Source organism: Pristiophorus japonicus, chromosome 20, assembly GCF_044704955.1.
Source record: "Pristiophorus japonicus isolate sPriJap1 chromosome 20, sPriJap1.hap1, whole genome shotgun sequence".
Classification (NCBI taxonomy): Eukaryota; Metazoa; Chordata; class Chondrichthyes; family Pristiophoridae; genus Pristiophorus; species Pristiophorus japonicus.
The window spans coordinates 27,468,164-27,495,161 of record NC_091996.1 but is presented as its reverse complement, the minus strand read 5'-3'; the positions used below and the strand labels follow the sequence as shown (position 1 = coordinate 27,495,161).

At 42.0% G+C, this 26,998-nt stretch overlaps 1 protein-coding gene across 5 annotated transcripts in view; it reads right to left on the bottom strand.

The window, feature by feature from the left end:
• The window catches only part of mapkap1 (MAPK associated protein 1), a 253,838-nt gene that overhangs the window by 203,011 nt on the left and 23,829 nt on the right, over positions 1-26,998 (bottom strand). For all 5 annotated transcript variants that reach the window (XM_070862645.1, XM_070862643.1, XM_070862641.1 and 2 more), the window contains 3 exons: positions 14,965-15,289; positions 13,276-13,365; positions 11,338-11,486 (listed from right to left, as the gene is read on the bottom strand). In XM_070862645.1, coding sequence (XP_070718746.1) covers positions 11,338-11,486; positions 13,276-13,365; positions 14,965-15,223 — 498 coding nt within the window. In that variant the 5' untranslated portion in view covers positions 15,224-15,289. The remainder of the gene's footprint in view (positions 1-11,337; positions 11,487-13,275; positions 13,366-14,964; positions 15,290-26,998) is intronic.

Below are 26,998 nucleotides of genomic sequence, written 5' to 3'. Positions count from 1 at the left end.
GAGAGGGGGGGGAGGGAGAGAGAGGTGCGGGGGGGAGGGGCGAGGAGAGAGGGGGGAGGGGGAGGGGGGAGAGAAGGGGGGAGGGGGCAGGAGAGAAGGGGGAGGGGGCGGGAGAGAGGGGGGAGGGGGAGGGAGAGAAGGGGGGAGGAGAAGGGGAAGGGGGGGGGAGGAGAAACATAGGTGCAGGAGTAGGCCATTCGGCCCTTCTAGCCTGCATCGCCATTCAATGAGTTCATGGCTGAACATGCAACTTCAGTACCCCCTTCCTGCTTTCTCGCCATACCCCTTGATCCCCCTAGTAAGTAAGGACTTCATCTAACTCCCTTTTGAATATATTTAGTGAATTGGCCTCAACTACTTTCTGTAGAGAATTCCACAGGTTCACCACTCTCTGGGTGAAGAAGTTTCTCCTCATCTCGGTCCTAAATGGCTTACCCCTTATCCTTTGACTGTGACCCCTGGTTCTGGACTTCCCCAACATTGGGGACATTCTTCCTGCATCAAACCTGTCTAAACCCGTCAGAATTTTAAACGTTTCTATGAGGTCCCCTCTCATTCTTCTGAACTCCAGTGAATACAAGCCCAGTTGATCCAGTCTTTCTTGATAGGTCAGTCCCACCATCCCGGGAATCAGTCTGGTGAATCTTCGCTGCACTCTCTCAATAGCAAGAATGTCCTTCCTCAAGTTAGGAGACCAAAACTGTACACAATACTCCAGGTGTGGCCTCACCAAGGCCTTGTACAACTGCAGTAACACCTCCCTGCCCCTGTACTCAAATCCCCTCGCTATGAAAGCCAACATGCCATTTGCTTTCTTAACCGCCTGCTGTACCTGCATGCCAACCTTCAATGACTGATGTACCATGACACCCAGGTCTCGTTGCACCTCTCCTTTTCCTAATCTGTCACCATTCAGATAATAGTCTGTCTCTCTGTTTTTACCACCAAAGTGGATAACCTCACATTTATCCACATTATACTTCATCTGCCATGCATTTACCCACTCACCTAACCTATCCAAATCACTCTGCAGCCTCATAGCATCCTCTTCGCAGCTCACACTGCCACCCAACTTAGTATCATCCGCAAGTTTGGAGATACTACATTTAATCCCCTCGTCTAAATCATTAATGTACAGTGTAAACAGCTGAGGCCCCAGCACAGAACCTTGCGGTACCCCACTAGTCACTGCCTGCCATTCTGAAAAGTACCCATTTACTCCTACTCTTTGCTTCCTGTCTGACAACCAGTTCTCAATCCATGTCAGCACACTACCCCCAATCCCATGTGCTTTAACTTTACACATTAATCTCTTGTGTGGGACCTTGTTGAAAGCCTTCTGAAAGTCCAAATATACCACATCAACTGGCTCTCCCTTGTCCACTCTACTGGAAACATTCTCAAAAAATTCCAGAAGATTTGTCAAGCATGATTTCCCTTTCACAAATCCATGCTGACTTGGACCTATCATGTCACCATTTTCCAAATGCGCTGCTATGACATCCTTAATAATTGATTCCATCATTTTACCCACTACTGAGGTCTGGCTAATTCCCTGTTTTCTCTCTCCCTCCTATTTTAAAAAAGTGGGATTACATTGGTTACCCTCCACTCGCTAGGAACTGATCCAGAGTCAATGGAATGTTGGTAAATGACTGTCAATGCATCCGCTATTTCCAAGGCCACCTCCTTAAGTACTCTGGGATGCAGTCCATCAGGCCCTGAGAATTTATCGGCCTTCAATCCCATCAATTTCCCCAACACAATTTCCCGACTAATCAGGATTTCCCTCAGTTCCTCCTTCTTACTAGACTCTCTGACCCCTTTTATATCCGGAAGGTTGTTTGTGTCCTCCTTAGTGAATACCGAACCAAAGTACTTGTTCAATTGGTCTGCCATTTCTTTGTTCCCCGTTATGACTTCCCCTGATTCTGACTGCAGGGGACCTAAGTTTGTCTTTACTAACCTTTTTCTCTTTACATAGCTATAGAAACTTTTACAATCCGCCTTAATGTTCCCTGCAAGCTTCTTCTCGTACTCCATTTTCCCTGCCCTAATCAAACCCTTTGTCCTCCTCTGCTGAGTTCTAAATTTCTCCCAGTCCCCGGGTTCGCTGCTATTTCTGGCCAATTTGTATGCCACTTCCTTGGCTTTAATACTATTCCTGATTTCCCTTGATGGCTACGGTTGAGCTACTTTTCCTTTTTTATTTTTACGTCAGACAGGAATGTACAATTGTTGTATTTCATCCATGCGGTCTCTAAATGTATGCCATTGCCCATCCAGTCAACCCCTTAAGGATCATTCGCCAATCTATCCTAGCCAATTCACGCCTCATACCTTCAAAGTTACCCTTCTTTAAGTTCTGGACCATGGTCTCAGAATTAACTGTTTCATTCTCCATCCTAATGCAGAATTCCACCATATTATGGTCACTCTTCCCCAAGGGGCCTCGCACAACGAGATTGCTAATTAATCCTCTCACATTACACAACACCCAGTCTAAGTTGGTTCCTCGACATATTGGTCTAGAAAACCATCCCTTATGCACTCCAGGAAATCCTCCACCACCGTATTGCTTCCAGTTTGGCTAGCACAATCTATGTGCATATTAAAGTCACCCATTATAACTGCTGCACCTTTATTGCAAGGGGAAAGGGGGGGGCGAAGGAGATGGGGGGGGGCGCGAAGGAGAAGGGGGGGGCAGGAGAAGGGGGGGGCGAAGGAGAAGGGGGGGCGAAGGAGAAGGGGGGGGCGAAGGAGAAGGGGGGGGCGAAGGAGAAGGGAAGGGGGGGGCAAAGGAGAAGGGGGAGGAAGGCTGAACAGGCCGGGCCCAAGACTTCAGGCAGGGCCCGTCCCCAGCACTAGATTTACAGGTAGGTGGCGTTGGGTCGGGCCCGGGGTCCGGAGCGTGGGTCGGATCGGGGGGGGGGGTGCAGAGGGAGGTCGGGTTGGTTCGGGGAGGGAGAGAGCGCGGGTCGGGTCGGTTCGTGTCGGGGGCGGGGGGAAGGGAGGTCAGGTTGGGTCGGGGGGGGGGCGGTCGGGAGCACGGGTCGGGGGCGGGAGGTCAGGTTGGGTCGGATCTGGTCTGGTATGGGTGGGGGTCAGGAGCGCAGTTCGGGTCGGGGGGGTGGGAGGGAGGTCGGTTCGGTTCGGGCCAGGGCTCGGGGCTGCGTGCTTCAGGCCCCTCCCACACAGTTTTGGGCGCCTGGAGCTACTGCACATGCGTGCCCACTGTAGCGCGCATATGCAGAGGTCCTGGCACTGTTTTCAGCGCAAGGTCCTAGCTCCGCCCCCTACAGCTCGTGCTGCGCCGCGCCCGGCTGCAGAGGACCAGCAGGGAGCCGGAGAATCTGTCAGTTTTTTTTAGGCGCACTTTGTGGCGCGAAAAACAGGCATCCAGGTCGGGGCTGCGCCGTTCTAGGCGCGGCCCTCCGGGCCCAAATTTGGCCAGTACAGATTTCTGGCGTACTCACCAGAGGTGCGCCGCTTTTGTAGAACAAAAAGGGCGCCAAAAATCTTCAGGGCGAATTTGGCCGCTCCCCAGCCTCTCCTCAATGGTGGTGCAGCATGGCAACTGGGGGCGGAGCCAGGTCCCAGCACTGATAGCAGTGCCAGGACCTCTGCACATGTGCGCGCATGTGCAATAGCTCCTCGCCCCCAGAATCTGAGAGTGTTTGCTGCAGGCTGTGTGTGATGGGCCCGAAGCACGGCCTCCCTATCCCTTGCCGAATGGTCTCCCTCATCAGCAGCCGCTGCCTTCCCGGGCCGTGTTTTGGTAGGACTTCTATTTTTTATTTGTTATTGATTGATTGCTTATTACTTTGGTCTTGGTGCTTTAGGTGCAGAGTTCCTTCGATTTTTTATTTGTTAATTGCTTATTATATTTTGTGCTTTGTAACTCTTGGTGCTATGTGCAGGTCCTCTCAGCTTCCTTGTATTTTTTATTTGTTACTGAATGCTTATTTTTGTGCTTTAGAATGTACTTAGCTGTGCTGATTTCGTAACTCTCTGCAAGGGTTTTCTATGCGGGCCACAAGTGGCCACATACGCTGGCCTAAGTTAGTTTGGAGCAACTATTAGCTCTCCAAACTGGCTTAAATGGCCAAAACAGGCATAGATGGCTGGGTACACCCCCAGCTGAAATAAAAACTAAGCTAAAAAACAAATCCTAACTAACTCACTCACACTGGCGCAAATTAAATGTGCAGAATTGCAATTTTTAAAGATACTCCAAAAAAAATCAAGTTGCTCCAAAAAAAAAACGGAGCAACTCCTGGCCAAATTTGGGCCCTATGTATCCAAATCGGCCTCCTACAAGCCATCAGGAAACTTGCAGGGCATTTAAATACAAAAGTGGGAAGGTAAGGCAAAGTGCTCCATCAGGACCTAATCTTCAGAAAAAAAGCACCTTAACATGCTAATCATGGGGAATAGGCCACCAAGGAAAGTGGTTGGCCAAGATAGAGACAGGTATTATCACATTATACAGGTACATAAATTTCCGATTGGCCCATTGTGAATGTGCCAATGCTAGCTCCACATCAGTGCGATCTAATCAGATTTTCCAGTTCTTTTCCCCTACCCTTCAATACTTTTCTTCAAGTGTTCATCTAACTCCCACTTAAATGCCATGATTAACTTGCATCAATAATCATATGAATTCAATTTTCAAATAAACTTATGCATGACATTTTTTTCTTCCAACACCTCCCTTTACGCTTCTGGTACAAATCCTAAATTTATGCCTCCTTTGTTAGTGTATCATCAACCAGTGGAAATAATCTATTACTATCTACTTTTTCAATCCCTTTCAAAAGATTTTTACAATTCTGCTAGGCACGTTGAAGGAACGAGAGATTCCAACTTGATGTGCACAGGAAAGGATTTTCAGAAAGCGGTCAAATTAACAATTAACTATTCGTTAGTTAAAGGGACAGATTGCTTGTTACACATGTACATAATGCTGCAGGTTGTACATCAACTAAAATCATTTAAGATCCTTCGACAAACAACATACAGCCATCATATAGCACTACAGATCTGAAAATACAACCAACGTCCGCATAACATTTTATTAACTGCAATAAATAATAAATACACACAAAATTCTTAGCCTAACGAAAGTTGAACATAAACAATATTTTGTTAGCGCACCGCTATTTCAAATTGCTACTAAAACCTATCAACTAGTAAATGTTAATTGCTACTACATTTATCTTAATTTTCACCATGGGCTGTATAATGTGGAATAGTTCCCATATTTTCTAAAACAAATCTAAAAGAGCTGGTTCTATCAACACTTACAAAAATTAACACTAAAGCAATTAGCACTCACGGAATGATACCCTCCCCCATTTTCCCTTCACTGTTTCATCATAAAGTCACAAGTTAACCTACATGAACTAGCATAATTCCTCTTCCACAGACGGCTTGTCAAAAAGCAAGCTGTCAAATCCCGACCCTGCTACTTAATGGAAAATAGCAACCTCCGACAATTCCTGTTTGTCAAACGTATTTGGTTGTGACTATCTTTCAGATGCTCTTCTCACAATTCCACTTTGGGTTATTTATGAATACACTGAGGCCCACAAATTAAACCTACTGCAAAAAAAACACTATTTACTGCCATAATTTGATTTTATGAACAGAACAATAATTGCCTCATTACACTTTTCAGCACAACTAAACCGTACGCATCTCCAAAGCGTTTCAGCTGGATGCCGAGGCAGATATACATGTATAACTCTGGAATTAAAACTGCACAACTTGGTAAACAACTATGGATTATGGCACAAGTTATATATACTTTCCATTTGCTATATTAGATTTTAACGGTATGCTGGTCAGCAAAATGAACCAACAGGCATCACAAGACAGGAAAAATAGCACTTGGACCAAAATGCTTTAATCTTGAGCGATACACTTTTGACGTGACACCCTTAATTCATTACTTTAAATTGCTTCCATCATCTGCACCAGACCTGTAACCACCAGTGCTTCACCCTCGTGCAACACAGCTCAAAATTCTCGAGACAAAACCCAACTTTGAAAGGACAAAACGTAGAATGGTATCCCTGAATGCTTTTCACAGTTGATGTGAGCATACGCTCATTAAGCTGTGCTGAAATTCTGGTAACACTAAATACCACAAGCAAAAGAAATCAGGATTACAAAGAAAGCTCAAACAATTTACACTCCTGTAATAGATGCTAGAACAAGTTCCTCTGAGATGAAGTATTTAACAGCAGAGAAACCTGCAGAATCTGAAATAATCTTGTATTGCTGAACAATGTTTTCTAGTTCAACATTTCCACAACAGAGAAAATTATTCTTGCGAGCACTGCAGGTAATTGATCTATTTTTAATTTATTAAAATTACTACAGTATTTTAACAGTACGAGTATTACATTGATCAAATGTTAGTCGTATTGGAGAAAGCTGCTAAAACACAAAGGATTAAATTGATCAGGCTGATTAGTTTTTTATTATTCATTCTTGGGATATAGACATTGCTCACAAGGATAGCATTTATTGTCCAACCCTATTTGCCCTCAAGAAGGTGGTGAGCTGATTTCTTGAACCGCTGCAGTCTATGTGGTGAAGGTACTCTGAAAGCGCTGTTAGGTAGGGAGCTCCATGATTCTGACTCAGCAATGTTGAAGGAATGGCAATGTGCGACTTAGAGGTGATGGTGTGTCCCTGCACCTGCAGCCCTTGTCCTTGTCCATCTAGATGGTAGAGGTCAGGGAGGGGCTGTTAATGAAGTCCTGGCGAGTTGCTGCAGTGCATCCTGTAGATCGTGCACACTGCAGACACAGTGTGGTGTTTGAAAACCAACCATTCAGCACCCATCTCTATTTCCTGTCCCTCAGTCAACTTTGTATCCATGCTGTCACTACCCCTTTACTTCCATGCGTGGGTACTTTGTCAAACACCATTTGAAAGTCCATATACAGATCAGCCACATGACCCTCCAACCCTCTCTGTTACTTTATCAAAGAAATCGATCAAGTTAGTCAAAAAATCAGTGTGGACTTTCATTTATTACCCCATACTTTTCTAAATGCCAATTAATTTTGTCTCAGGTTATTGCCTCAAAGTTTCTCTGTCCCCGATGTTAGGCTGACTGGCCTGTAGTTGCTGGGTTTATCATTCTCCCCTCTTTAAAAAAGGGTGTAACATTTGCAATCCTCATCATCATCATAGGCAGTCCCTCGAAGTGAAGATGACTTGCATCCACACCAAAAAGGAATGAGTTCACAGGTGTTTCAATGAAGGACATAATATTCCAGATCCCGAACTACAACTTGGAGAGTGGAAGATGCCTGTGCGTGGATTTTTTTTTTTAAAAACGTGTGGTGGCCGTTGCACACCAGCCACCACACGGGCTTGACAGAACTAGGTCTTGGTCCAGTGGCAAGGATTACCCAAGATGACTGGAGACCAGCTCTGCTGCACAGATCAAGCGTGCACATGTATCACAGTGTGGGCTGGCCCGTGCTGCTCCTGGGCCCTTGCCTCTCCTGGGCCCTGGTCACTTCCTTCTAGAAACTCTTGCCACTCCTTCACCCCTCCTGCTGTGCCTGCCCGCACTGCAATCAGCGACCTGACTTCGCAGCCGTCGCCCTCCTGCAGTGGTATGCCGCTGCACACTGCTCCCTCTAATGGCCCCGGCCTGCTAATGGTCTTGCAGGCCGGGACCGCCAATTGCAATCCTCCAGTCCTTTAGCACCCCATATCCAAGGAGGATTGGAAGATTGTGGCCAGAGCCTCTGCAATTTCCACCCTTACTTCCCTCAGTCACCTCGGATGCATTCCATTCGGACCGGGTGACTTTTCTACTTTGAGGACTGCCAACCTTTTAAGTAACATCCTCTTTGTCTATTTTTAATCATATCAAATATCATGACTCCCTTCTCCTTTACGGCTACATTGGCAGCATTCTCTTATCCAGTGAAGACAGATGCCTCCACAAGAAAATCTCTTTTTTGGTCCCTAGTTGACCCCATCCTTCCTTTCACTACCCTTTTACTAGTTATGCGTCCATAGAAGACTTTTGTGTTCCCTTTTACATTAATCAGAGAATCATAGAAATTTGCAGCATGGAAAGAGGCCATTTCAGCCCATCGTGTCCACGCCGGCCGACAAAAAGCTATCCAGCCTACTCCCACTTTCCAGCTCTTGGTTCGTAGCCCTGTAGGTTACAGCACTTCAAGTGCACATCCAAGTACTTTTTAAAATGTGGTGAGGGTTTCTGCCTCCACCATCCTTTCAGGCAGTGAGTTCCAAACCCCCACCACCCTCTGGGTGGAAAAATTTCCCCTCAAAGCCTCCTACCAATTACTTTAAATCCATGCCCCCTGGTTCTTGATCCCTCTGCTAAGGAAAATAGGTCCTTCCTATCCACTCTATTTAGGCCCCTTATAATTTTATACACCTTCAATAAAGTCTCCCTCAGCCACCTCTGTTCCAAAGAAAACAACCCAACCTATCCCTATCCAATCTTCCCTCAGCTAAAATTCTCCAATCCAGGCAACATCCTCGTAAATCTCTTCTGTACCCTCTTGAGTACATCACATCTTTCCTGTAATGCGGTGACCAGAACTGCACTAAGTACTCTAGCTGTGGCATAACTAGTGTTTTATACAGTTCAAGCATAACCTCCCTGCTCTTGTATTCTATGCCTCAGCTAATAAAGGCAAGTATTCAGTATGCCTTCTTAACCACCTTATCTACCTGGCCTGCTACCTTCAGGGGTCTGTGGACATGCACTCCAAGGTTCCTTTGTTCTTCTACACCTCAGTCTCCGACCATTTAATGTGTCTTCCCTTGCCTTGTTAGCCTTCCACAAATATATTACCTCATACTTTTCCGGATTGAATTCCATTTGCCACTGTTCTGCCCACCTGACCAGTTCACTGATATCTTCCTGCAGTTTACAGCTTTCTTCTTCACAACCAATTTTTGTATCATCTGCAAACTTCTTAATCATACCCCCTACATTCAAGTCTAAATCATTGATATATACCACAAAAAGCAAGGGACCGAGTACTGAGTCCTGTGGGAATCCCACTGGAAACAGCTTTCCAGTCACAAAAACACCCTGCTTCAGCCAATTTGTTACTTTGCCTTGGATCCCATGGGCTTTTAATTTCGTGATCAGTCTGCCATGTGGGACCTTATCAAAAGCCTTGCTAAAATCCACATACACTACATGAAACGGACTACCCTCATCGACCCTCCTTGTTACATCCTCAAAAAATTCAATCAAGTTAGTCAGACAAGACATTCCCTTAAATAATCCATGCTCTCTATCCTTGATTAATCTGTGTCTTTCTAAATGAAAATTTATCCTGGCCCTCAGAATTTTTTCCAATAATTTTCCTGCCACCGAGGTTAGGCTGACTGGCCTGTAATTACTCAGTCTATCCTTTACTCTCTTTTTAAACAAAGGTAGAATGTTAGCAATCCTCCAGTACCAAACCTCTCGCCAAAGAGGATTGGAAAATGGTGGTCAGAGCCTCTGCTATTTCCTCTTTTGCTTCTCTGAACAGCCTGTGATACATTTCATCCAGGCCCGAAGGATTTATCCACTTTCAAAGCTGCTAAAACCCCTAATACATCCTCTCTCACTATGTTTATTTCATCTAATCTATTCTCATCCTTTGCTCCTCATTCCCTTTTGTGGCTCTCCTTGGTACTTTCTTTAAATTTGTATATTTCAGGAAATACGGTTAGTTATTTATTTAAGTCAAGAAAAGTGTGGCACTGGATTATTTTCAGCTATTGACAGATTTAATGTGCCACCTTACAATTGTAATGTGGGATGAGCAATTCACAATTCTTTCAATTATATGGATATATTGAAAAAATAAATTCAAATTGGAGATACACCCGGGGGGAGGGGGGGGGGGCAATATTCCTTCTAAGATTTACCAAGATCAAAATATTTAATTGTTCTGGCAAGATTTTAGTTGCTCAATTCTTTTCAGTCTATCTGTGAATAATCCCATTAGATAAGGGAGTGTGATAGAGGAAGAAATTTTATACATTTTTAGTAAATGAACTTTGTACAACATGTACCACAGTAAAATGATCAGAAAAGACATTAAAGTCTGTGTTTATATTACCACATTGTGATATTTGTGCTTGAGAAAAATGTTTTAACAAATCATAACATGGTTTAATCACAGTATCCATAAAGGAAATGAACAAAATGCAACTGTCTTTGACAAAAATAGAAAAATGTAGCTTCTGCTACTGTTGAGTGCTTTATATTAACCTCGGCTGGTTTCATGCTGAACTTTTCCAAATCCGGACCTTGTCCCATCATATAAACATTTTTTTCAAAACGTAGAGGGCAGGGGTGGTCAAGGGGGAACGACAGTGAAGCTCACAAGCCAATTTAGTACGTGGAAAAACAAAAGGAGCAAAATAAAGCCCCCCAGTTAAGATATACAATGTTTACGGATCATCTGTTTTCCTTAAAAACAATATACCTTTCTTTCTCTACCTCCTTTCATGATAAATAACTGTCATCACCTTGTTAAAATAACCAACGTCAGAGTAAACCGACTGTACAGGTGAAAAAACTAATCAGAAACAAAAACTGTATTTTGTCTCAATAGGCCAATGAAGTGAAAATTACAAAACTACAAAATTATCTATACATTTGAACAAGAGGCAGATGACTTTTTTTTATTTAAAATTGAAAAATCTTGCCTCATTAACAGAATTCAGATAATTAGAAATCCCTTTAACAATAAGACGTTTGTGGCTTCATTCATTATCTATTAAGTAAACACTGTTCAAAGTAGATGCAAAGGCAGTAACACAGAATACTCAAAAAAAGGCTCATTAACCAACATGTAGCACACGGTTTTCATTAGGTGAGAAGTATGTAGAAAAATGGTTCACAATGGCAGGGCAGTTGAATGAGGGCTAATGTCTATCATTTCAAGAAGATGGGGAATATTTCCCCTGACTATTTATAGCAAACTTGTAAATACATTTATAATTTTGCTAAGAATAGCACACAGAGGAAATCTTTCCCCCCAGAGAATTCTTCACCTAATCAACTGCCCTGCAGTGGGGAGATGTCAAGCAGAAGTCAGGCTGTTCACAAAGTGGAGAGAGAATAAAAACAATGCTGGGTTGGTCTCGTAACTCTTAAGTAGCTGGCTGACTCCATAAAAGCAGTTAACAACAGCCTAAATTTTTGCAAAACCAACAATTTAGATGATTAGGTGCTACAGCTTTGTACTGTTTATGTTCCAATAGGATATCTAACAACTTGGATGCAGTGTAAAATGTGAAATTCTTTTCTGCACCCACCTTGCCATCAAATTTAGAATACTCATTAAATGAGTTGTTCAGTTGCTGCGGACACTGTTCGAGTCGTATGGATAGCGTAGACGGTTTTCTGATATTCAGTGCTTTTGCGCGGAAATCCTTCTTTTCAAACAAAGAGCCTAATTCTTCAGCTGAAATTGGAGGGGAAGTATGTTTGGATACATCAGTTATACTGTTTATGATTTAATGGTTAATTACATATAAAGTTTAAAAACAAGCTTAAAAAATGGTTCTCTCATCTTCAAGGAGGTGTCCTGCATAACTAATACTTTTATGCATTAAGTAAAACAGTACATCATTTACCTCTTTCAAGCACACCGCCTTGGAACTGTGCTAGACCAAGGAGCTGTACTGACATATTCCCAACTGGCTGGAGCCTGGTATGGTTTCTCTGGCAATTCAGGTTTTAGGGACTGACCCAAATTTCAAGTTTGTCTTAAACCCAGGGCCATGAAGGCCTGGAGGCTTATGGTGACAGAGTGTGTCCCACTAAATAAAATTAAGTCTGAAAACCAGCAAATAGCAAAAATAGAAGTGAATCTAAAAACGTTACATGCACGACTCATTTTTCTATTTGTTAAAAGTTCTATTTAAACAGTAATTAAATAGAATGCTCCTTTAAAAAGGATTACATGAAAACATTGTGCTTAACTATGAATCACTTGTCCATATAACCTGCAACCCTTTTCATAAGCAACATTTCATCCAGAACCTTTCTAAAAAGGCTCTTAAAGAATTGAATTAATGTTGATGGGAATCTATTCCATACACTACTTGAGGGGAAGAACAGTAAGTGGGTTAATAGTTAGGAAGTCTTCCCATTTCTAATCTTGCATGCAATCCCTCTTTCTGCAATCTTAATTTAAGTTAAATAAAGGGCACTATCTTCATGAAAAGCATTTGGGAAAAGCTTTATTATTTAGGGAAGAAGATCCAGGCATCATTTTACTAAAGATGATTTAATGCATATGTAATGTGCTGATGTTATTCAACATGAAAGGTAAAAGTTTCAAAAGAGAAACTCCTGGACTGCACAAGTTATCGAAACAGAAAATACGTGCAAGAGCAGGCCATTCAGCCCTTCGAGCCTGCACCACCATTCAATATGATCATGGCTGAAAGACAAATTGTAGTTATAGGAGCATTTCAATTATGGGAACGTTACTAATTGGGGTGTAAGCTGCATGATCGGAACAGCGACTGCTCTTTGAGTGCTGTGAAACAACAGTAGTGCACATCTAAGAAAAACACATTAGTTTTAAGTTAGCAATAGAACAATATTTGCTCTCTTTTTGAAATCTACAAACTTTTCAAATTCATCAATTCTAAATTGCACACACCTCTCCCCACAATAATTTTGCTTTGGAACTACATTTATTTGTATGCCAATGACTATGAAAGTAAAAACCATGGAGGAGAGGATACATTGCAATCTTGCTGTCTCTGCAATAACTAATACATTGCTATAATCAACAGCACAATCCTTCTGCATTAATGCATTGAACAGTCAATCACTCCACTATATATTTGTATTGAACACTGTGTGTTCATGGTTCTTCCAAACTGTTAACAGGTTTTAAACTATTCACACTACTTTTTCCAAATGATTTAATATGAAAAATGTGACAGTAATTTCTTGAGAAATGTCAGCGCTATCCGTATCAACCAATATTAATTTTCAAAAATGATTTAAAGAGTTTAACCCATTAACTCTGCACATTTGAATACGGTGTTCAAACAATTGTCAATTTTTTTAAGTTTTGCTGCAAAAAAGCACAACAAAACTTTCTTCGATAGTTTCTGCAATATCGAGGATCATTTTAGTCTAAAGGCTTTTTTTAAAAAATGGAAACAAGTTACAGCACTCAAACTCCAGAGGGAAGAATCAAATTATAGTTAATGACCCAAAACATGCTTTACCTGAATGTATAGCATTCCTTTCTTTCCACTGAATATTTTTACATTTAATCTGATTTTGTCGTTCTTTTCTTAACCGTTCGAGCCTTTGAGCTGCAAAGAGGGGGGGCGAAAAAAAAGAAAAACTAAAAACAAAATCTTTGTCTAGGAAAGTCAGCAATAAAAATGTCATAATGAAATACATTTACACATTTTAAATGGGTATTTTATATTGTATTGTAACTACGTCAAACGTTCATAAATTTTCAAAGATGACACCGCATCTATGCAAATACCAACAAAATTCTGAAAGTGTTCATGATTAATAATTGAATTTAAAAGACATAAAACATTAATAGAGCTCATAAATGGTTTCAACAGTGCAGAGAATATTAAAATGTAAAAACATGTGTGATTAATAAGCCGGTTCACAACCATAAATCATTAATAATGTTTCTTCCAGAAATTTTAATGGTTAGTAAAAGTCGATTGACTATCAGATTACAAGGAATAAAATTACCTGGGTTTTGTTAAACTCCAAAGAAGTGAACTCAATTTCCTGTTCAGTATTTTTTTTTCATTCTAATCAAACTAAAATACCAAAGGACTACGTGGTCAGAAGTGAAAAGCAGGCAGCAAATCCTGCTAGGGTTCTGGGACCTGAAGTAGCGCTAATTTTGCTCATATATTTAACTTAACATCCACAATCTATTTTAAGTTTATAAAAAGAAGTTAAGCTACAATTTAATTTCACAAACATTTCAATACTTTTTAAAAAATCACTAATTAACCATCTTTTTGGAAAGAAAAGTGTGAATAAACTTCTAATAAATGAGATGAACTGCACTGTTTAATTGGAAACCTTCAGGTCAACTATTCAATTAGGTGGTTAAACATCACTATTAATACATCAAGAAAAATACATGCCTGATATGTGCCATTACTTTCTTTAAAAACACATTTGTGAAAAGGAAATTACTGCAGCAAGTTTGATACAGTTGGAACTTTTAAAAGCAAATTCCACTAATTAGAGTGGGTGGAATAAGATGCCTTGACTAAATCTCTCACTCAAGGTTAAAATTAAGTATATTTTGGGATCTGTATGTAAAAGCTGAATAAGTGCATAATTTTCCAAGTAGAATGTTATTGAGCTAGTGTAAACAGTGGGGGGGTGGGGGAAATCCATAAGAGAAATTACTTGCTACTCAACAGTGTCAGAATCCTGCAGGGAAAATAGTAAAGTGCTTATTTCAATTGCATCAATACAAAAGTGAGTCATCCTTTTACTCTTTCCTCTTGGTCTGGAGGTACAAGATGCCACAGAACCTATCTTAATAAGCAAAACTCCCAGCATTCAAATGCCAATGATCTACAATTTATGGTTCTACTAAAAATGTCAGCATGTTTTTTTTATTTTAGACCCTTACTCTAAACATTTTCATGAGTAGATTGATCATATAATAACCAAACAGCACCACTTATTTCAAAACTGAAATAAATCCTGCCACTTTACCGATTTACGGAGTTGTGCTTTTTTTGAAGAAGTCCAAGCAAAATACTACTGTTGACTTAAAACAATGAATTTTGCCACCTACAGAAGAATCCAAAATGCCAGGATCAGTGTTCCTGTGGAGTTATGGAGCTAACTCACCAATAGAGTACACTACAGACTAATAACACTTCTTACTCACCCAAAATGCATTTAGGTTTTACCTGTGTTTGATCGTCTCCGAATACCAAAATCCCAGCTTGAGGTAATGTCAACTGATTGCGAGTAGTCATAACTCTGAGTCTCATCACTCCCTTCCCCCTGCACATTTGTCCTGACGCTGCTGGATACAGGAGCATACAATTTCTCCAGGTCAACGTCATGGTCAATAAGAACCATCTCACACATCCCGGTGTCATCACTAGTGACGTGTGATTGACGAATGTGGGCCAGGATAATAGCAGGGTTGTCCAGAAAGGCCATTCTTTTGATGAAGCAGCTTCTTTGAAAATTAGTTTCTCTCCTCCATGTTACATCCTGAATGCTGAGCTGAAAATAAAATATTCAAAATCAATAGGATAAATTCAGAAAGCATTGTAATTATTCTCATTAAAGCAAAATGTTGATATAAATTACAAAGTAGCTTCTATTGTCTACTTAAACAAAAAAATCATCAGATTGACATTTCTTCCAAGCTACTATAAAATTCCAGGGGTAAAATATTTAATAGCAATTTTACACGCATGCATGGATCTTTTCTGCAAAACATCTACTGCAACTACATAATTTTAATGCTGTCAATTTCAATTTTTTTTTTAAACACACACGCTCAAGATAGCGGTAGTGTACATACAAATTCTAACAGAAAGTTGTCAATTTATCAGAATGTAACTTTGAGGAGAGCAGGCCCATTTTTACATCAAGAAACATTGATTTACATATATAGAATCGAAAGCACAGCAACAGACCATTCAGCCCAATTGGTCTATATCACTGTTTATACTTAACACAAGCCTCCTTTCACTCTAATTACCTTTGTCCACCTCTAGTCTCTTGTCCTCATGTATACATTAAGCCTCCCTTAATTGTACCAATGCCATCTGCTTCAACCACACCTTGTTGCAGTGAGTTTTAAGTTCTCACCGTTCTGTAAAGATATTCTATAACTCTATATACTTCATTACTGTAGTTGTGATACACAGTATTGAATTACAAGTCTGCTACTATTACATTCTGAGGAACTAGGTGGCACTAGTACAGTTCTGGTCACCACATAACAGGAAGGATGTGATTGCATGAGAGAGGGTACAAAGAAGATTTATGAGGATGTTGCCAGGACTGGAAAACTTTAGCTATGAGGAAAGATTGGATAGGCTGGGGTTGTTTTCCTTGGAACAGAGGAGGCTATGGGGAGATTTAATTGAGGTGTATAAAATTGAGGGGCTTAGAGTAGATAGGAAGGACCTATTTTCCTTAGCAGAGGGGTCAATAACCAGGGAGCATAGATTTAAAGTAGTTGGTTAAGATTTAGAGGAGAGTTTAAGAGACATTTCTTCACCCAGAGGGTGGTGGGGGTCTGGAACTCACTGCCTGAAAGACAGAAACCCTCATCACATTTAAAAGGTACTTGGATGTGCACTTAAAGAGCCGTAACCAAAGGGCTACGGACCTAGTGCTGGAAGGGGGGGGGGGAGGGGGGGGGATTTGGCTGGGTAACACTTTTTCGATCAGCAGACACTATGGGCCGAATGGCCTCCTTCTGTGTCGTAATTTTCTATGATTCTATGAATGAATACTTGGGGAGTGAAATTCAACTTTGGCAGAGGTGCAAAAGCGACAGTGGCGGGCTGGTCACCCGTTGTACACACCACCCAATTTTCCTTTCCATTGAAATCAATGGAAGAAAATCCGGAATGAAAAGGAAAATCAGGCAGGGTGTATAGCTTGCAGCCAAAGCGCTTCTGCCCACTTGGCTGATTTAGAATTCAACCCATACAGAAGGGATGGAAGGCGTAACTCCCTCCAAAAGGTGCTCAGCAGCCACACGAAATGAACCTGGGCAATCTCAATCCGTCGGAGAATATTGAACCAGAACAGCAGCAGTGTACGGAGGTGGAAAATGGCAATCATCTATTAGTTTCCCACATTTACGTTGGGAAGTCAGTGTGTGCAGGGCCAAGTTACTTGGTTCCCTTGGTTTACAGCTCAAGCAGATCTGTTCTTGCAGCATGAACTTCCAGTACTAAAGGTTGTCCCATGTGGTGCAAGATAAGCTCAAACAGATGGCATACAATGCAACCTCATGTTTTGAGAACAAATATAACAGATACTGAAAAGAAAGGCAGGCTAGTCATGTCTTATGCAAAGTTTATAACTTGTAGACCTCTTGATTCAAAACAAAAGGAAAATGTTGGCTGGCCATTTTCTGACGGGAAAGTAAGAAAGCAGTTAATTCAACCACATGGGACAATGGTGAAGATTACCTGCTCCACAGTGAAGAAAAGAACTGACATCAGCCCAATGGGACGAGATAGTTCCATTCGCGTATCATCCTTGTATGACCAAAGCAAAAAAGGTTTGCGAAATTGCATCCAAATAAGCAACCCAAGGTTACATTTGCTCGATATGGCAGGATGTTGAAAAGGATGCAATCCCACTCATATGTCGACCTTCCTTATGACACTAAGACTTGAATCCTGAAATCTTATTTCATATTTTATTTTAACCCCAACACTGGAAAATCTGTAAGCAGCAGCATTTTGATTAAAGTACATTGATATTTGAGAGTATGCCATGTTAAAACACGTACTGCATGTTTAACATAACTCAGCAAATGGATCAAATTTGTCTGCATACTGTAGAGGCCTTGCACTATTTACTTTTGACCAAGCACTAGTTCTGAATGTATTTCTACTCCAGCTCATTTCTCCTTCTGGACATCACTGCAGGAAGTCAGAGCTTTTAATAGGAAAATCAATGTAAAACCAGTGTGAACAAAATGAAATGTGATTCCATTTATAGCTCTGCACACTTAAAATTTCCTTTCCTTCCCCGCCCCCCGCTCCCCAGAAAGACAGCAAGGCCACGCATTACAGTACGTTGGGCCCAAGTTTCGAGCCGCGCCTAGAACGGCGCAGTCCCGACCTGGACGCCCATTTTTTCGCGCCACAAAGTGCGCCTAAAAAAAAACTTCCAGATTCTCCAGTTCCCTGCAGGTCGTTTGCAGCTCGGCGCAGCGCAGCACGAGCTGTAGGGGGCAGAGCCAGGTCCCTGCGCTGAAAACAGTGCTGGGACCTCTGCACATGCGCGCTACAGTGGGCGCGCATGTGCAGTAGCTCCAGGCGCCCAAAACTGTGTGGGAGGGGCCGAAGCATGCAGCCCCTAACCCTGGCCGAATGGCCTCACTGGGGCTGTGTGAATAAGGCTCCTCCCACAGCCAGCTCCTGCTTCCTCCCGACCCAACTCGACTCCCGCTTTCCGCCCCCCGCCTCTGGACCGGACCCGACACCCGCTCTCCCCCCACCCCGCCCCTGGACCTGACCCGACTCCCGCTCTCCCCCCCCCCCCCCCCCGACCCGACTCCCGCTCCCCCCCCCACTGACCCGACTCCCGCTCCCCCCTGCCTCCGGACCGGACTCGACACCGACCCAACTCCCGCTCCCTCCCCCTCTGACCCGACCCGAACTCTCTCCCACCACCCCGACCCGCGCTCCCGACCCAACGCCACCTACCTGTAAATCTGGTGCTGGGGACGGGCCCTGCCCGAAGTCTCGGGCCCGGCCCATTCAGCCTTCCCCCCCATATCTCCTCCTCCCTACCACCCCCCCCATATCCCCTTCTCCCTATCCCCCCCCCATATCCCCTTCTCCCTATCCCCCCCCCATATCCCCTTCTCCCTATCCCCCCCATATCCCCTTCTCCCTATCCCCCCCCATATCCCCTTCTCCCTATCCCCCCCCATATCCCTTTCTCCCTATCCCCCCCCATATCCCCTTCTCCCTACCCCCCCATATCCCCTTCTCCCTATCCCCCCATATCCCCTTCTCCCTACCCCCCCATATCCCCTTCTCCCTACCCCCCCATATCCATCTCCTTCCCCCACCCCCCATCTCCTTCCTCCCTTCCTCCTCCTCCTCCCCATCTCCTTCCTCCCTTCCCCCTCCTCCTCCTCCTCCCCCCTTCTCCTTCCCCCTTCTCCCCCATCCCTCCCTCTTCTCCCCCATCCCTCCCTCTTCTCCCCCATCCCTCCCTCTCTCCCTCTACCCCCCTCCTCCCCTCGCTGTCAGAAACACAGACACTGACAGACAGAGAATGAGAGAGACACAGACAGACAGACAGAGAGATAAGAGTCATTGACAGAGACACACTTGGGGGGGGGGGGGGGGGGCATCCCAGCACGCTATTGGAGGGCTCCCGGTGCTGCAGTTGGTAAGTAGAAAATTTTTTATTTATTAATTTTTTTTGATTGATTTATTGATGTTTTTATCATTTATTATTGATGATGGCTCTTTATTTGTAAAACTGAAGTGTTTAATGTTTGTAAACTTCCCTTTAACCCCCCCCATTCCCTACGCCTGATTTGTAACCTACGCCTGATTTTCTAAAGTGTCGACAAGGTTTTTTCGAGCGTACAAAAATCTTCACTTACTCCATTCTAAGTTAGTTTGGAGTAAGTTTTCACTGACGAAACTTTGAAAACAGATATAAGTGGCCGGACACGCCCCCTTTTGAAAAAAAAATTCCGTTCCAAAGTGAAACTGTTCTAACTGACTAGAACTGGAGCAAACTAAATGGCGAGAATTCCGATTTCTAAGATACTCCGTTCTACACCAGTTGCTCCTAAAAATCAGGAGCAAATCATGGCGAAACTTGGGGCCTAAGAATGGAAAGAATTGAACTACTCAGTTGACATAAAATTCTACTGTGTAAGATTAGTCAAAAATACTCAGCAGTGTAAATGGACAAGATATTGAATACATAATTCATGAACAGCAAAATTGAGCCCCAGTCCATTCTAAGAAAACTAAAAATATAGTTTGATTTCAGCAACATCAAAGCCTTCCATGGAACAGTTTGAAAAAACTGAACTGAACCTGTGTGCAATCAATGCTCACATAGACTAGTTCAGTGAGAAAGTGAACAGATTTTGTTTTGAAATACAGGAGTTACCTTTAATGATGCACAGTGATGACATCTTGCTTCTTTTGTCATACAAAGCTGTCAAATCACATTATCTGATTTACACGAGGTCTAGAAAGTTCTCTGTCAACAAGTTAGGTTAGTTTTCATTCCTGTACAATGAACCTTTCTAATGAGAACTTCAAACTGGGTTAGACAAAAAATGTTCTTAGAGACTCAATAATTTTACAAATATAGCCCAGCTCACACCTCAGAAAAATTAAGGACAAGTGCAAATTTGTAATTGCAAATTTTATCCCTTCCTCCTCATGATGGTGTTGATTCTTCTGAGGTAGAGTCACGAGTTACATTAATCCTTTAGTACCTTGCCAAAGTCAAAATTCTTCCAAGTGTGAGCTTGGAATTTGAGCGTTGGCAGGCTATTCAATTATGAGTGCCTTCACAGCCAAGCGCAATGCTGTTCTCACCAGATGCCAACACACGTACTTTCTAGCAAGTATCATTAGATAGCATCAGGAGGAGCAGCACTGACTGATATACCCATCAAGCCCAGGGGCATATAAACCAACTGGAGCTCTCTCTCTCTCTCTCTCTCTACTGGTATCACTAACTCAGAGAGAACATAGCTTTAGGCTTGCTTTCCAATCATGAACCCTGTATTCATATATTAAGTTACAATATGGGAAATATGGTAGTAAATTTTATGGCTTATGAATGTTACTCTTAAAAAGGATACATAGATATACAAATCCAAAATAAGTGAGGCTATATTGTACCTCTAGCACTCGAGAAGGCAAGTCAAACAAACTGTCTGGAACAACTGTGACCCAACCCTGCCTTGTATCAGCGGGTTAGAACAACTTGCATTTACATTGACCCTTTAATGTTAAAAAAAAATCGCAAGGCACAGCAGTGCAATAGACTAAAGTGGATGCCAAGCCATTTATATAGCTCCTTTCATGACACCAGATATCATAAAGCCAAAGATGTACTTTTGAAATGCAGTAACTGTTGTAATGTAGGAAACGCGGCAGCCAATTTGCACACAGCAAGCTCCCACAAACAGCAAAATGATAATGACCAGATAATCTGTTTGTGATGTTGAGATAGTAATATTAGGAAAGGTGACGAAGTGGTGGGTTTTTAAAGGAGGGACTGAAAGGAGAGGGAAGTGGAGAGGTGGAAGGGTTTAGGTGGGACACTCCAGAACATGGGGCCATGGCATCTGAAGGCACAGCTGCTGATGTTACGGTAAAGGGAGGAGCGGGTGGGTGGCCATGCACAAAACATCTACAAATGAACCAGGGGCTGCCCATGAAACAGGGTCAGACGGCTGACAAGGGGACACATGTATCCTCAGGCTACCCTGTCTGTCCATCCAATCCCAACGGGAGAGCAGGAATGTCATTCCATTAGAAAGTTAAGAAAAGGTATGAATTTAAAAAGTGACATCTCTAATGGTAATGCTGGTGGTACAATTGCTAATTCACAGATTCTACCAGGTCTTTAAAATGATAAAGGGGTTCAATAGGGTGGACGTGGAGAAACTGTTTCCACTTGTGAATGAGTCCAAAAGAAAGGGGCATAAATACAAGATAGCCACTATCAGATCAAATAAAGAATGTAGAAGAAATTTGTAAACACAGCTTGTAATCTCTTAAGTGAGAACTTAAAACTCACTGCCATATGGAGTGGTTGAAGCAGATAAGTTTAAGGGGAGGCTTGACACATTCATGAGGGAGAAGGGAAGAGAAGGATTTGGGGGCAGAGTGGGAAGATGTCAGCACAGAACAGTCGGGCCAAATGGCCTGTTTTGTGCTGTTCTATGTAACTATGCTGAACAGTAGAAGCTGCTATTCTGGTTCTTAGCAATTTGAAATAGACCACCTGGAACCGAGCTATGCACACCAGGAAAGCTTTGCATCAGCCTGTGTTAGGTTCACTTAACTCACCAAAGTAGCATTGAAGACAATTCAATTAGCATCTGCATGCCTGTGATAACAAGGAAACGGAACCAATATCGAGTGATCCACAGTAGAATGTGGATAGGACACAGAGAGCAGTCATTTGGGCAAGAGGCCAGAGGCCAATTGAGTAATACTTTAGTTCCACCAATAAAGGGTGGGAGAAATTCAAAGAGCATAACATTTGAAAAATTTCAAAAATTTAGTACCATTAAATTCCCTCTCCACGATACAGATATCTGTCTTACGCACAAGAGTATAAAGCTTCCTTAATTAAGATCTTCAAATATAAAAACAGCAAAGACTAGAAATGCACAGTTTGTCAAACATTTCGCATATATTTTAAAAATCTGGTTTCAATTAATAAGAAAAATTGATAAACTCAGGTATGTATTTGTCCAAAGATTTTTTTTATTTTACCACAGATAGAAATATAGAAAGAAAACATTTCAAAAGGTGTTGGAAAATGTTAACTGATGATGAGGAGTTGATGTCTGCGCTCCTCTAATTCTGCCCTCTTGAGCATCATTGGTGGCCGTGCCTTCTGTTGCCTCGGCCCCAAGCTCGAACTCCCTGCCTAAACCTCACCACCTCTCTTTCCTCTTTCAAGATGTTCCTTAAAACCTACCTCTTTGACCAGGCTTTTGGTCAACTGCTTTAATTTCTCTTTATGTGGCTCAGTGTCAACATTTTTATCTCTCAATACTCCTGTGAAGCACCTTGGGACATTTCACTACATTAAAAGCACTATATAAATACAAGTTGTTGTTGTTTATGGCACTATGGCTCATGCTGTAACATCATCATAAAGGTTCTGTGGTTTCCATAAAGGCTGCAAGTGCAAAGAACATTTTAATTGATTATGTTTCATGTGAATGGTGGTTGCTGGAGACACGTTTGTCTAGTAATGCTAAACTTTCCATAGCACCTGGCTGTAAAGAACACAGCTGTTAGAACATAAACATTGAATGTATTCAGTTATATTCACAGCCAAAGAAATAAAAAACCTGCAAAAAATACATGGCTCATGCTATGAATAATGCAGACCACAGTGTAAACAGAAATACCCAATTATTTACTTCGATAATACTAAACTGAATGGATACCAGCATTGTGGATTAGTAGAAAAGATATGATTTCCCTCAAGATAGGAGTGAATATCCAAAAGGTATGCTTAAAATGCATACATTTCAATTCATTATGATCAAATTACAGTAATTTTGAAATGTGTTTTGACTACTTACAGCTCTCAATATTACAGCGCTGTAACAAGTAATAGCAATGTAATCTGCCTATCTACAATTGTTTTTTAAATTGGTCTTTGTGCACTTCCTATCAACTTTCTATGTCACCACATATAATGGTGTAAACTGGTCATGTAGTTCTCCCCAATGGAGGCACTGCAGTGCTATCAATGGAGGGAGGGAGGGAGTAATTCCAGCATGACCAAGTTTATATAGGCAGTTTTCATTATTGTGAACACAGGAATTTATAACAACAAACTATTAAAAAAATAGTAACAGAATGTATGACTTTAAAATGGCAACTGAAATACACTTGCCTGCCCTGGTCCAATTATGCCCCTCTCCTTGCACCACATGACTACACAGTCTTAACTCCCCTGTGCAATGCAACGGAAGGTCAACTAGCAATCTTCAAAAACTTAAAAATCACTCCATAATATTGGTACTAAATGAAAAGTCGCAAATTAGTTGGAGCAATTTTTTTTTTTTTTAAAAACAACGAATAATGATTTCACCCGGAAATTTTTCCCAAGTTGGCAAAAAGGACGAGAGTCACAAACACTACTAAAAAAGGAAAATAAAGGAACATTTTATCTTTCCTGTAGTGAAGATCTGCACAATCAAGCCAAAATTGCAGAACAAAAGATGGAGAGAGGAATGTGAATTATTAAACAAGAGAAAGCAATTCAAATCATTCAAGCCAATTCCTTCCGCAGACTACAAACAATTTAGCAAAGTATGCTCTTAACCCAACTGACAGGACAAACTACAGGTAACAGATCTTAGAAGAACATAAGAAATGAGGAGGAGGAGGAGTAGGCCATTTGGCCCCTCGAGCCTACTCCACCATTCAATAAGATCCTGGCTGATCTGATCATGGACTCAGCTCCACTTCCCTGCCCACTCCCCTCCCCTCCCCCCCTCCATAACCCTTTACTCCCTTATTGCTCAAAAATTTGTCCATCTCCACCTTAAATATATTCAATGACCCAGCCTCCACAGCTCTCTGGGGCAGAGAATTCCACAGATTTACAACCCTCAGAGAAAAAATTCCTCATCTCAGTTTTAAATGGGTGGCCCCTTATTGTGAGACTATGTCCCCCAGTTATAGTTTCCCCAATGAGTGGAAACATCCTCCCTGCATCCACCTTGTTGAGCCCCCTCATTATAGAAACATAGAAAATAGGTGCAGGAGTAGGCCATTCGGCCCTTCGAGCCTTTACCACATTCAATAAGATCATGGCTGATCATTCCCTCAGTACCCTTTTCCTGCTTTCTCTCCATACCCCTTGATCCCTTTAGCCGTAAGGGCCAGATCTAACTCCCTCTTGAATATATCCAATGAACTGGCATCTACAACTCTCTGCGGTAGGGAATTCCGCAGGTTATCAACTCTCCGAGTGAAGAAGTTTCTCCTCATCTCAGTCCTAAATGGCTTACCCCTTATCCTTAGATTATGTCCCCTGATTCTGGACTTCCCCCAACATTGGGAACATTCTTCCTGCATCTAACATGTCCAGTCCCGTCAGAATTTTGTATGTTTCTAGGAGATCCCCTCTCATCCTTCTAAACTCCAGTGAATACAGGCCCAGTCAATCCAGTCTCTCCTCATATGTCAGTCCTGCCATCCCGGGAATCAGTCTGGTGAACCTTCGCTGCACTCCCTCAACAGCAAGAATGTCCTTCCTCAGAATAGGAGAACAAAACTGAACACAATATTCCAGGTCTTGTATGGTTCAATAAGATCATCTCTCATTCTTCTGAACTCCAATGTGAAAAGGCCCAACCTACTCAACCTATCCTCATAAGTCAACCCCCTCATCTCCGGAATGTGAACCTTCTCTGAACAGTCTACAATGCAAGTATACATCTTCCTTAAATACGCAGTACTCCAGGTGTGGCCTCACCAATACCCTGCATAGTTGTAGCAAAACTTCTCTGCTTTTGTACTCTCTCCCCCTTGCAATAAAGGCCAACATTCCATTTGCCTTCCTGATTACTTACTGTACCTGCATATTAACTTTTTGTGTTTCATGCACAAGGACTCCCAGGTCCCTCTGTACTGCAGCACTTTGCAATGTTTCTCCATTTAAATTATAAATTTGCTTTTCTATTATTTCTGTCAAAGTGGATAACCTCACACTTTCCCACATTATACTCCATCTGCCAAATTTTTGCCCACTCACTTAGCCTGTCTATATCCCTTTGCAGATTTTTTGTGTCTCACAATTTGCTTTCCCACCTATCTTTGTATCATCAGCAAACTTGGCTACATTACACTCAGTCCTTCATCCAAGTCATTAATATAGATTGTAAATAGTTGAGGGCCCAGCACCGATCCCTGCGGCACCCCACTAGTCACTGTTTACCAACCGGAAACGGATTCCTGTATCCCGCTCTCTGAAATGTCTCCCTGACCCCTGGAGTTAATTGTGCCAAACTCCAGGATATCAATCCAACCCTATAGCCCACACTATTCAACTTGGACCAGCTGTATTCCAGAGAATACAGCCACAATCCCATCAGCACAAGAACATGGTGTACTGAACAGTATTTGAGATTTCAGTATGCCCATTCTTATCCCTCTTAACCTTCAATCGCATTCTTAAACAGATATATTGCCCTTTTTGGGGGGGAAAAAACATGCCAGGGGAATGAGGTGGCATATGATTTTTTGCTATGTTTAAAATAGTTCTGGGGTGCAGAAAGAAAGAAGCGAGCACGAAAGAGAGTTTCTGTGAGAGAGAGAGACATTAAGAAAATTTCACCTTTAAATGTAATATACTTACATTAAAAAACAACTGTTAGCAACCATCCTTAAAGCTTCAATATAGATAATCACAAATGAGAAGGTACTGGCGTTACAGGTTACAATTCTATGTAAAGACAGATCTGTTAAAACTTGTTCAGGTGGCAGATAAAGGTCACCCAATCAAGAGCCCTGAACTGGACATACAGGAGAGATGGACCATAGTGGCTTGTAAAAAAGAGTTTCAGAATCTTAGCGAATTCACAAGTAAAAGTAGTTTTGCCTGACAAACACAAATTACATACTTAGTTAGTGCATACGATGCGGCAACCTACTAATTAACAATACAAACCAATAATTCAGGTTTTACAAAACTGAATTATTTTGTATTTTAATATCTATGCAAACATTGCTGTATCAAAGATGCTGTAATATACAAGAAAATTATATATTCATATTTTTTTTCTTTGAAGGGCTCTGACAGATTGCAATGTTACTTAAATGTTGCACATGTAATTTCCTTACTGCCTATTATGTTGACAATCACCACTATTAAAATGTGCAATTCAACACAGCTGATTAAAAAACAGGGTTAAACGACTGTAATAACAACCCTAAAGATAGCAAGAGCTATAGCTACAAATGTGGGGCGAGTAAAAGTGTCCACCTGAATTTAGTCGAGAAAGCAGGATGACAAGGTAAAGCAGTATTGTCTAAGATTTTGCATGGTTTTGGCTTCTTTAATTCTGTCACAGTAGTACACAAGAGGTTGAAAATCAGCCTTGTGCACAGAAAGATGTTTCAGCTCATTTTAATACAATTATTGCTTAATCAATGGTCATCACTGAGCAGGTGCCCAAGGGACAAACCAAGCCATTCAACAGACATCTTGTGTTCAAATATATTTCTGATTGGCAGCTCTTTTTGAAATAATCGAGAGTTACTTAACTTCACTGAATGCCGGTCACTTTTGCTTTTGGGAAAAAAAAGCTAATTATCAGCCTCTGGAGCTTTCGAAGGGAGGTCATCAAGCCAGATAGTTTCCATAGACAGCGAGAAGGGAAAACAACCACAGTCCAAGAATATAAGTCGCATCATAGTATAGCACAACTGTTTTTTTTTTTAAAACATGAAGATCAGGAGATAGCGTTCCCATTTCAGT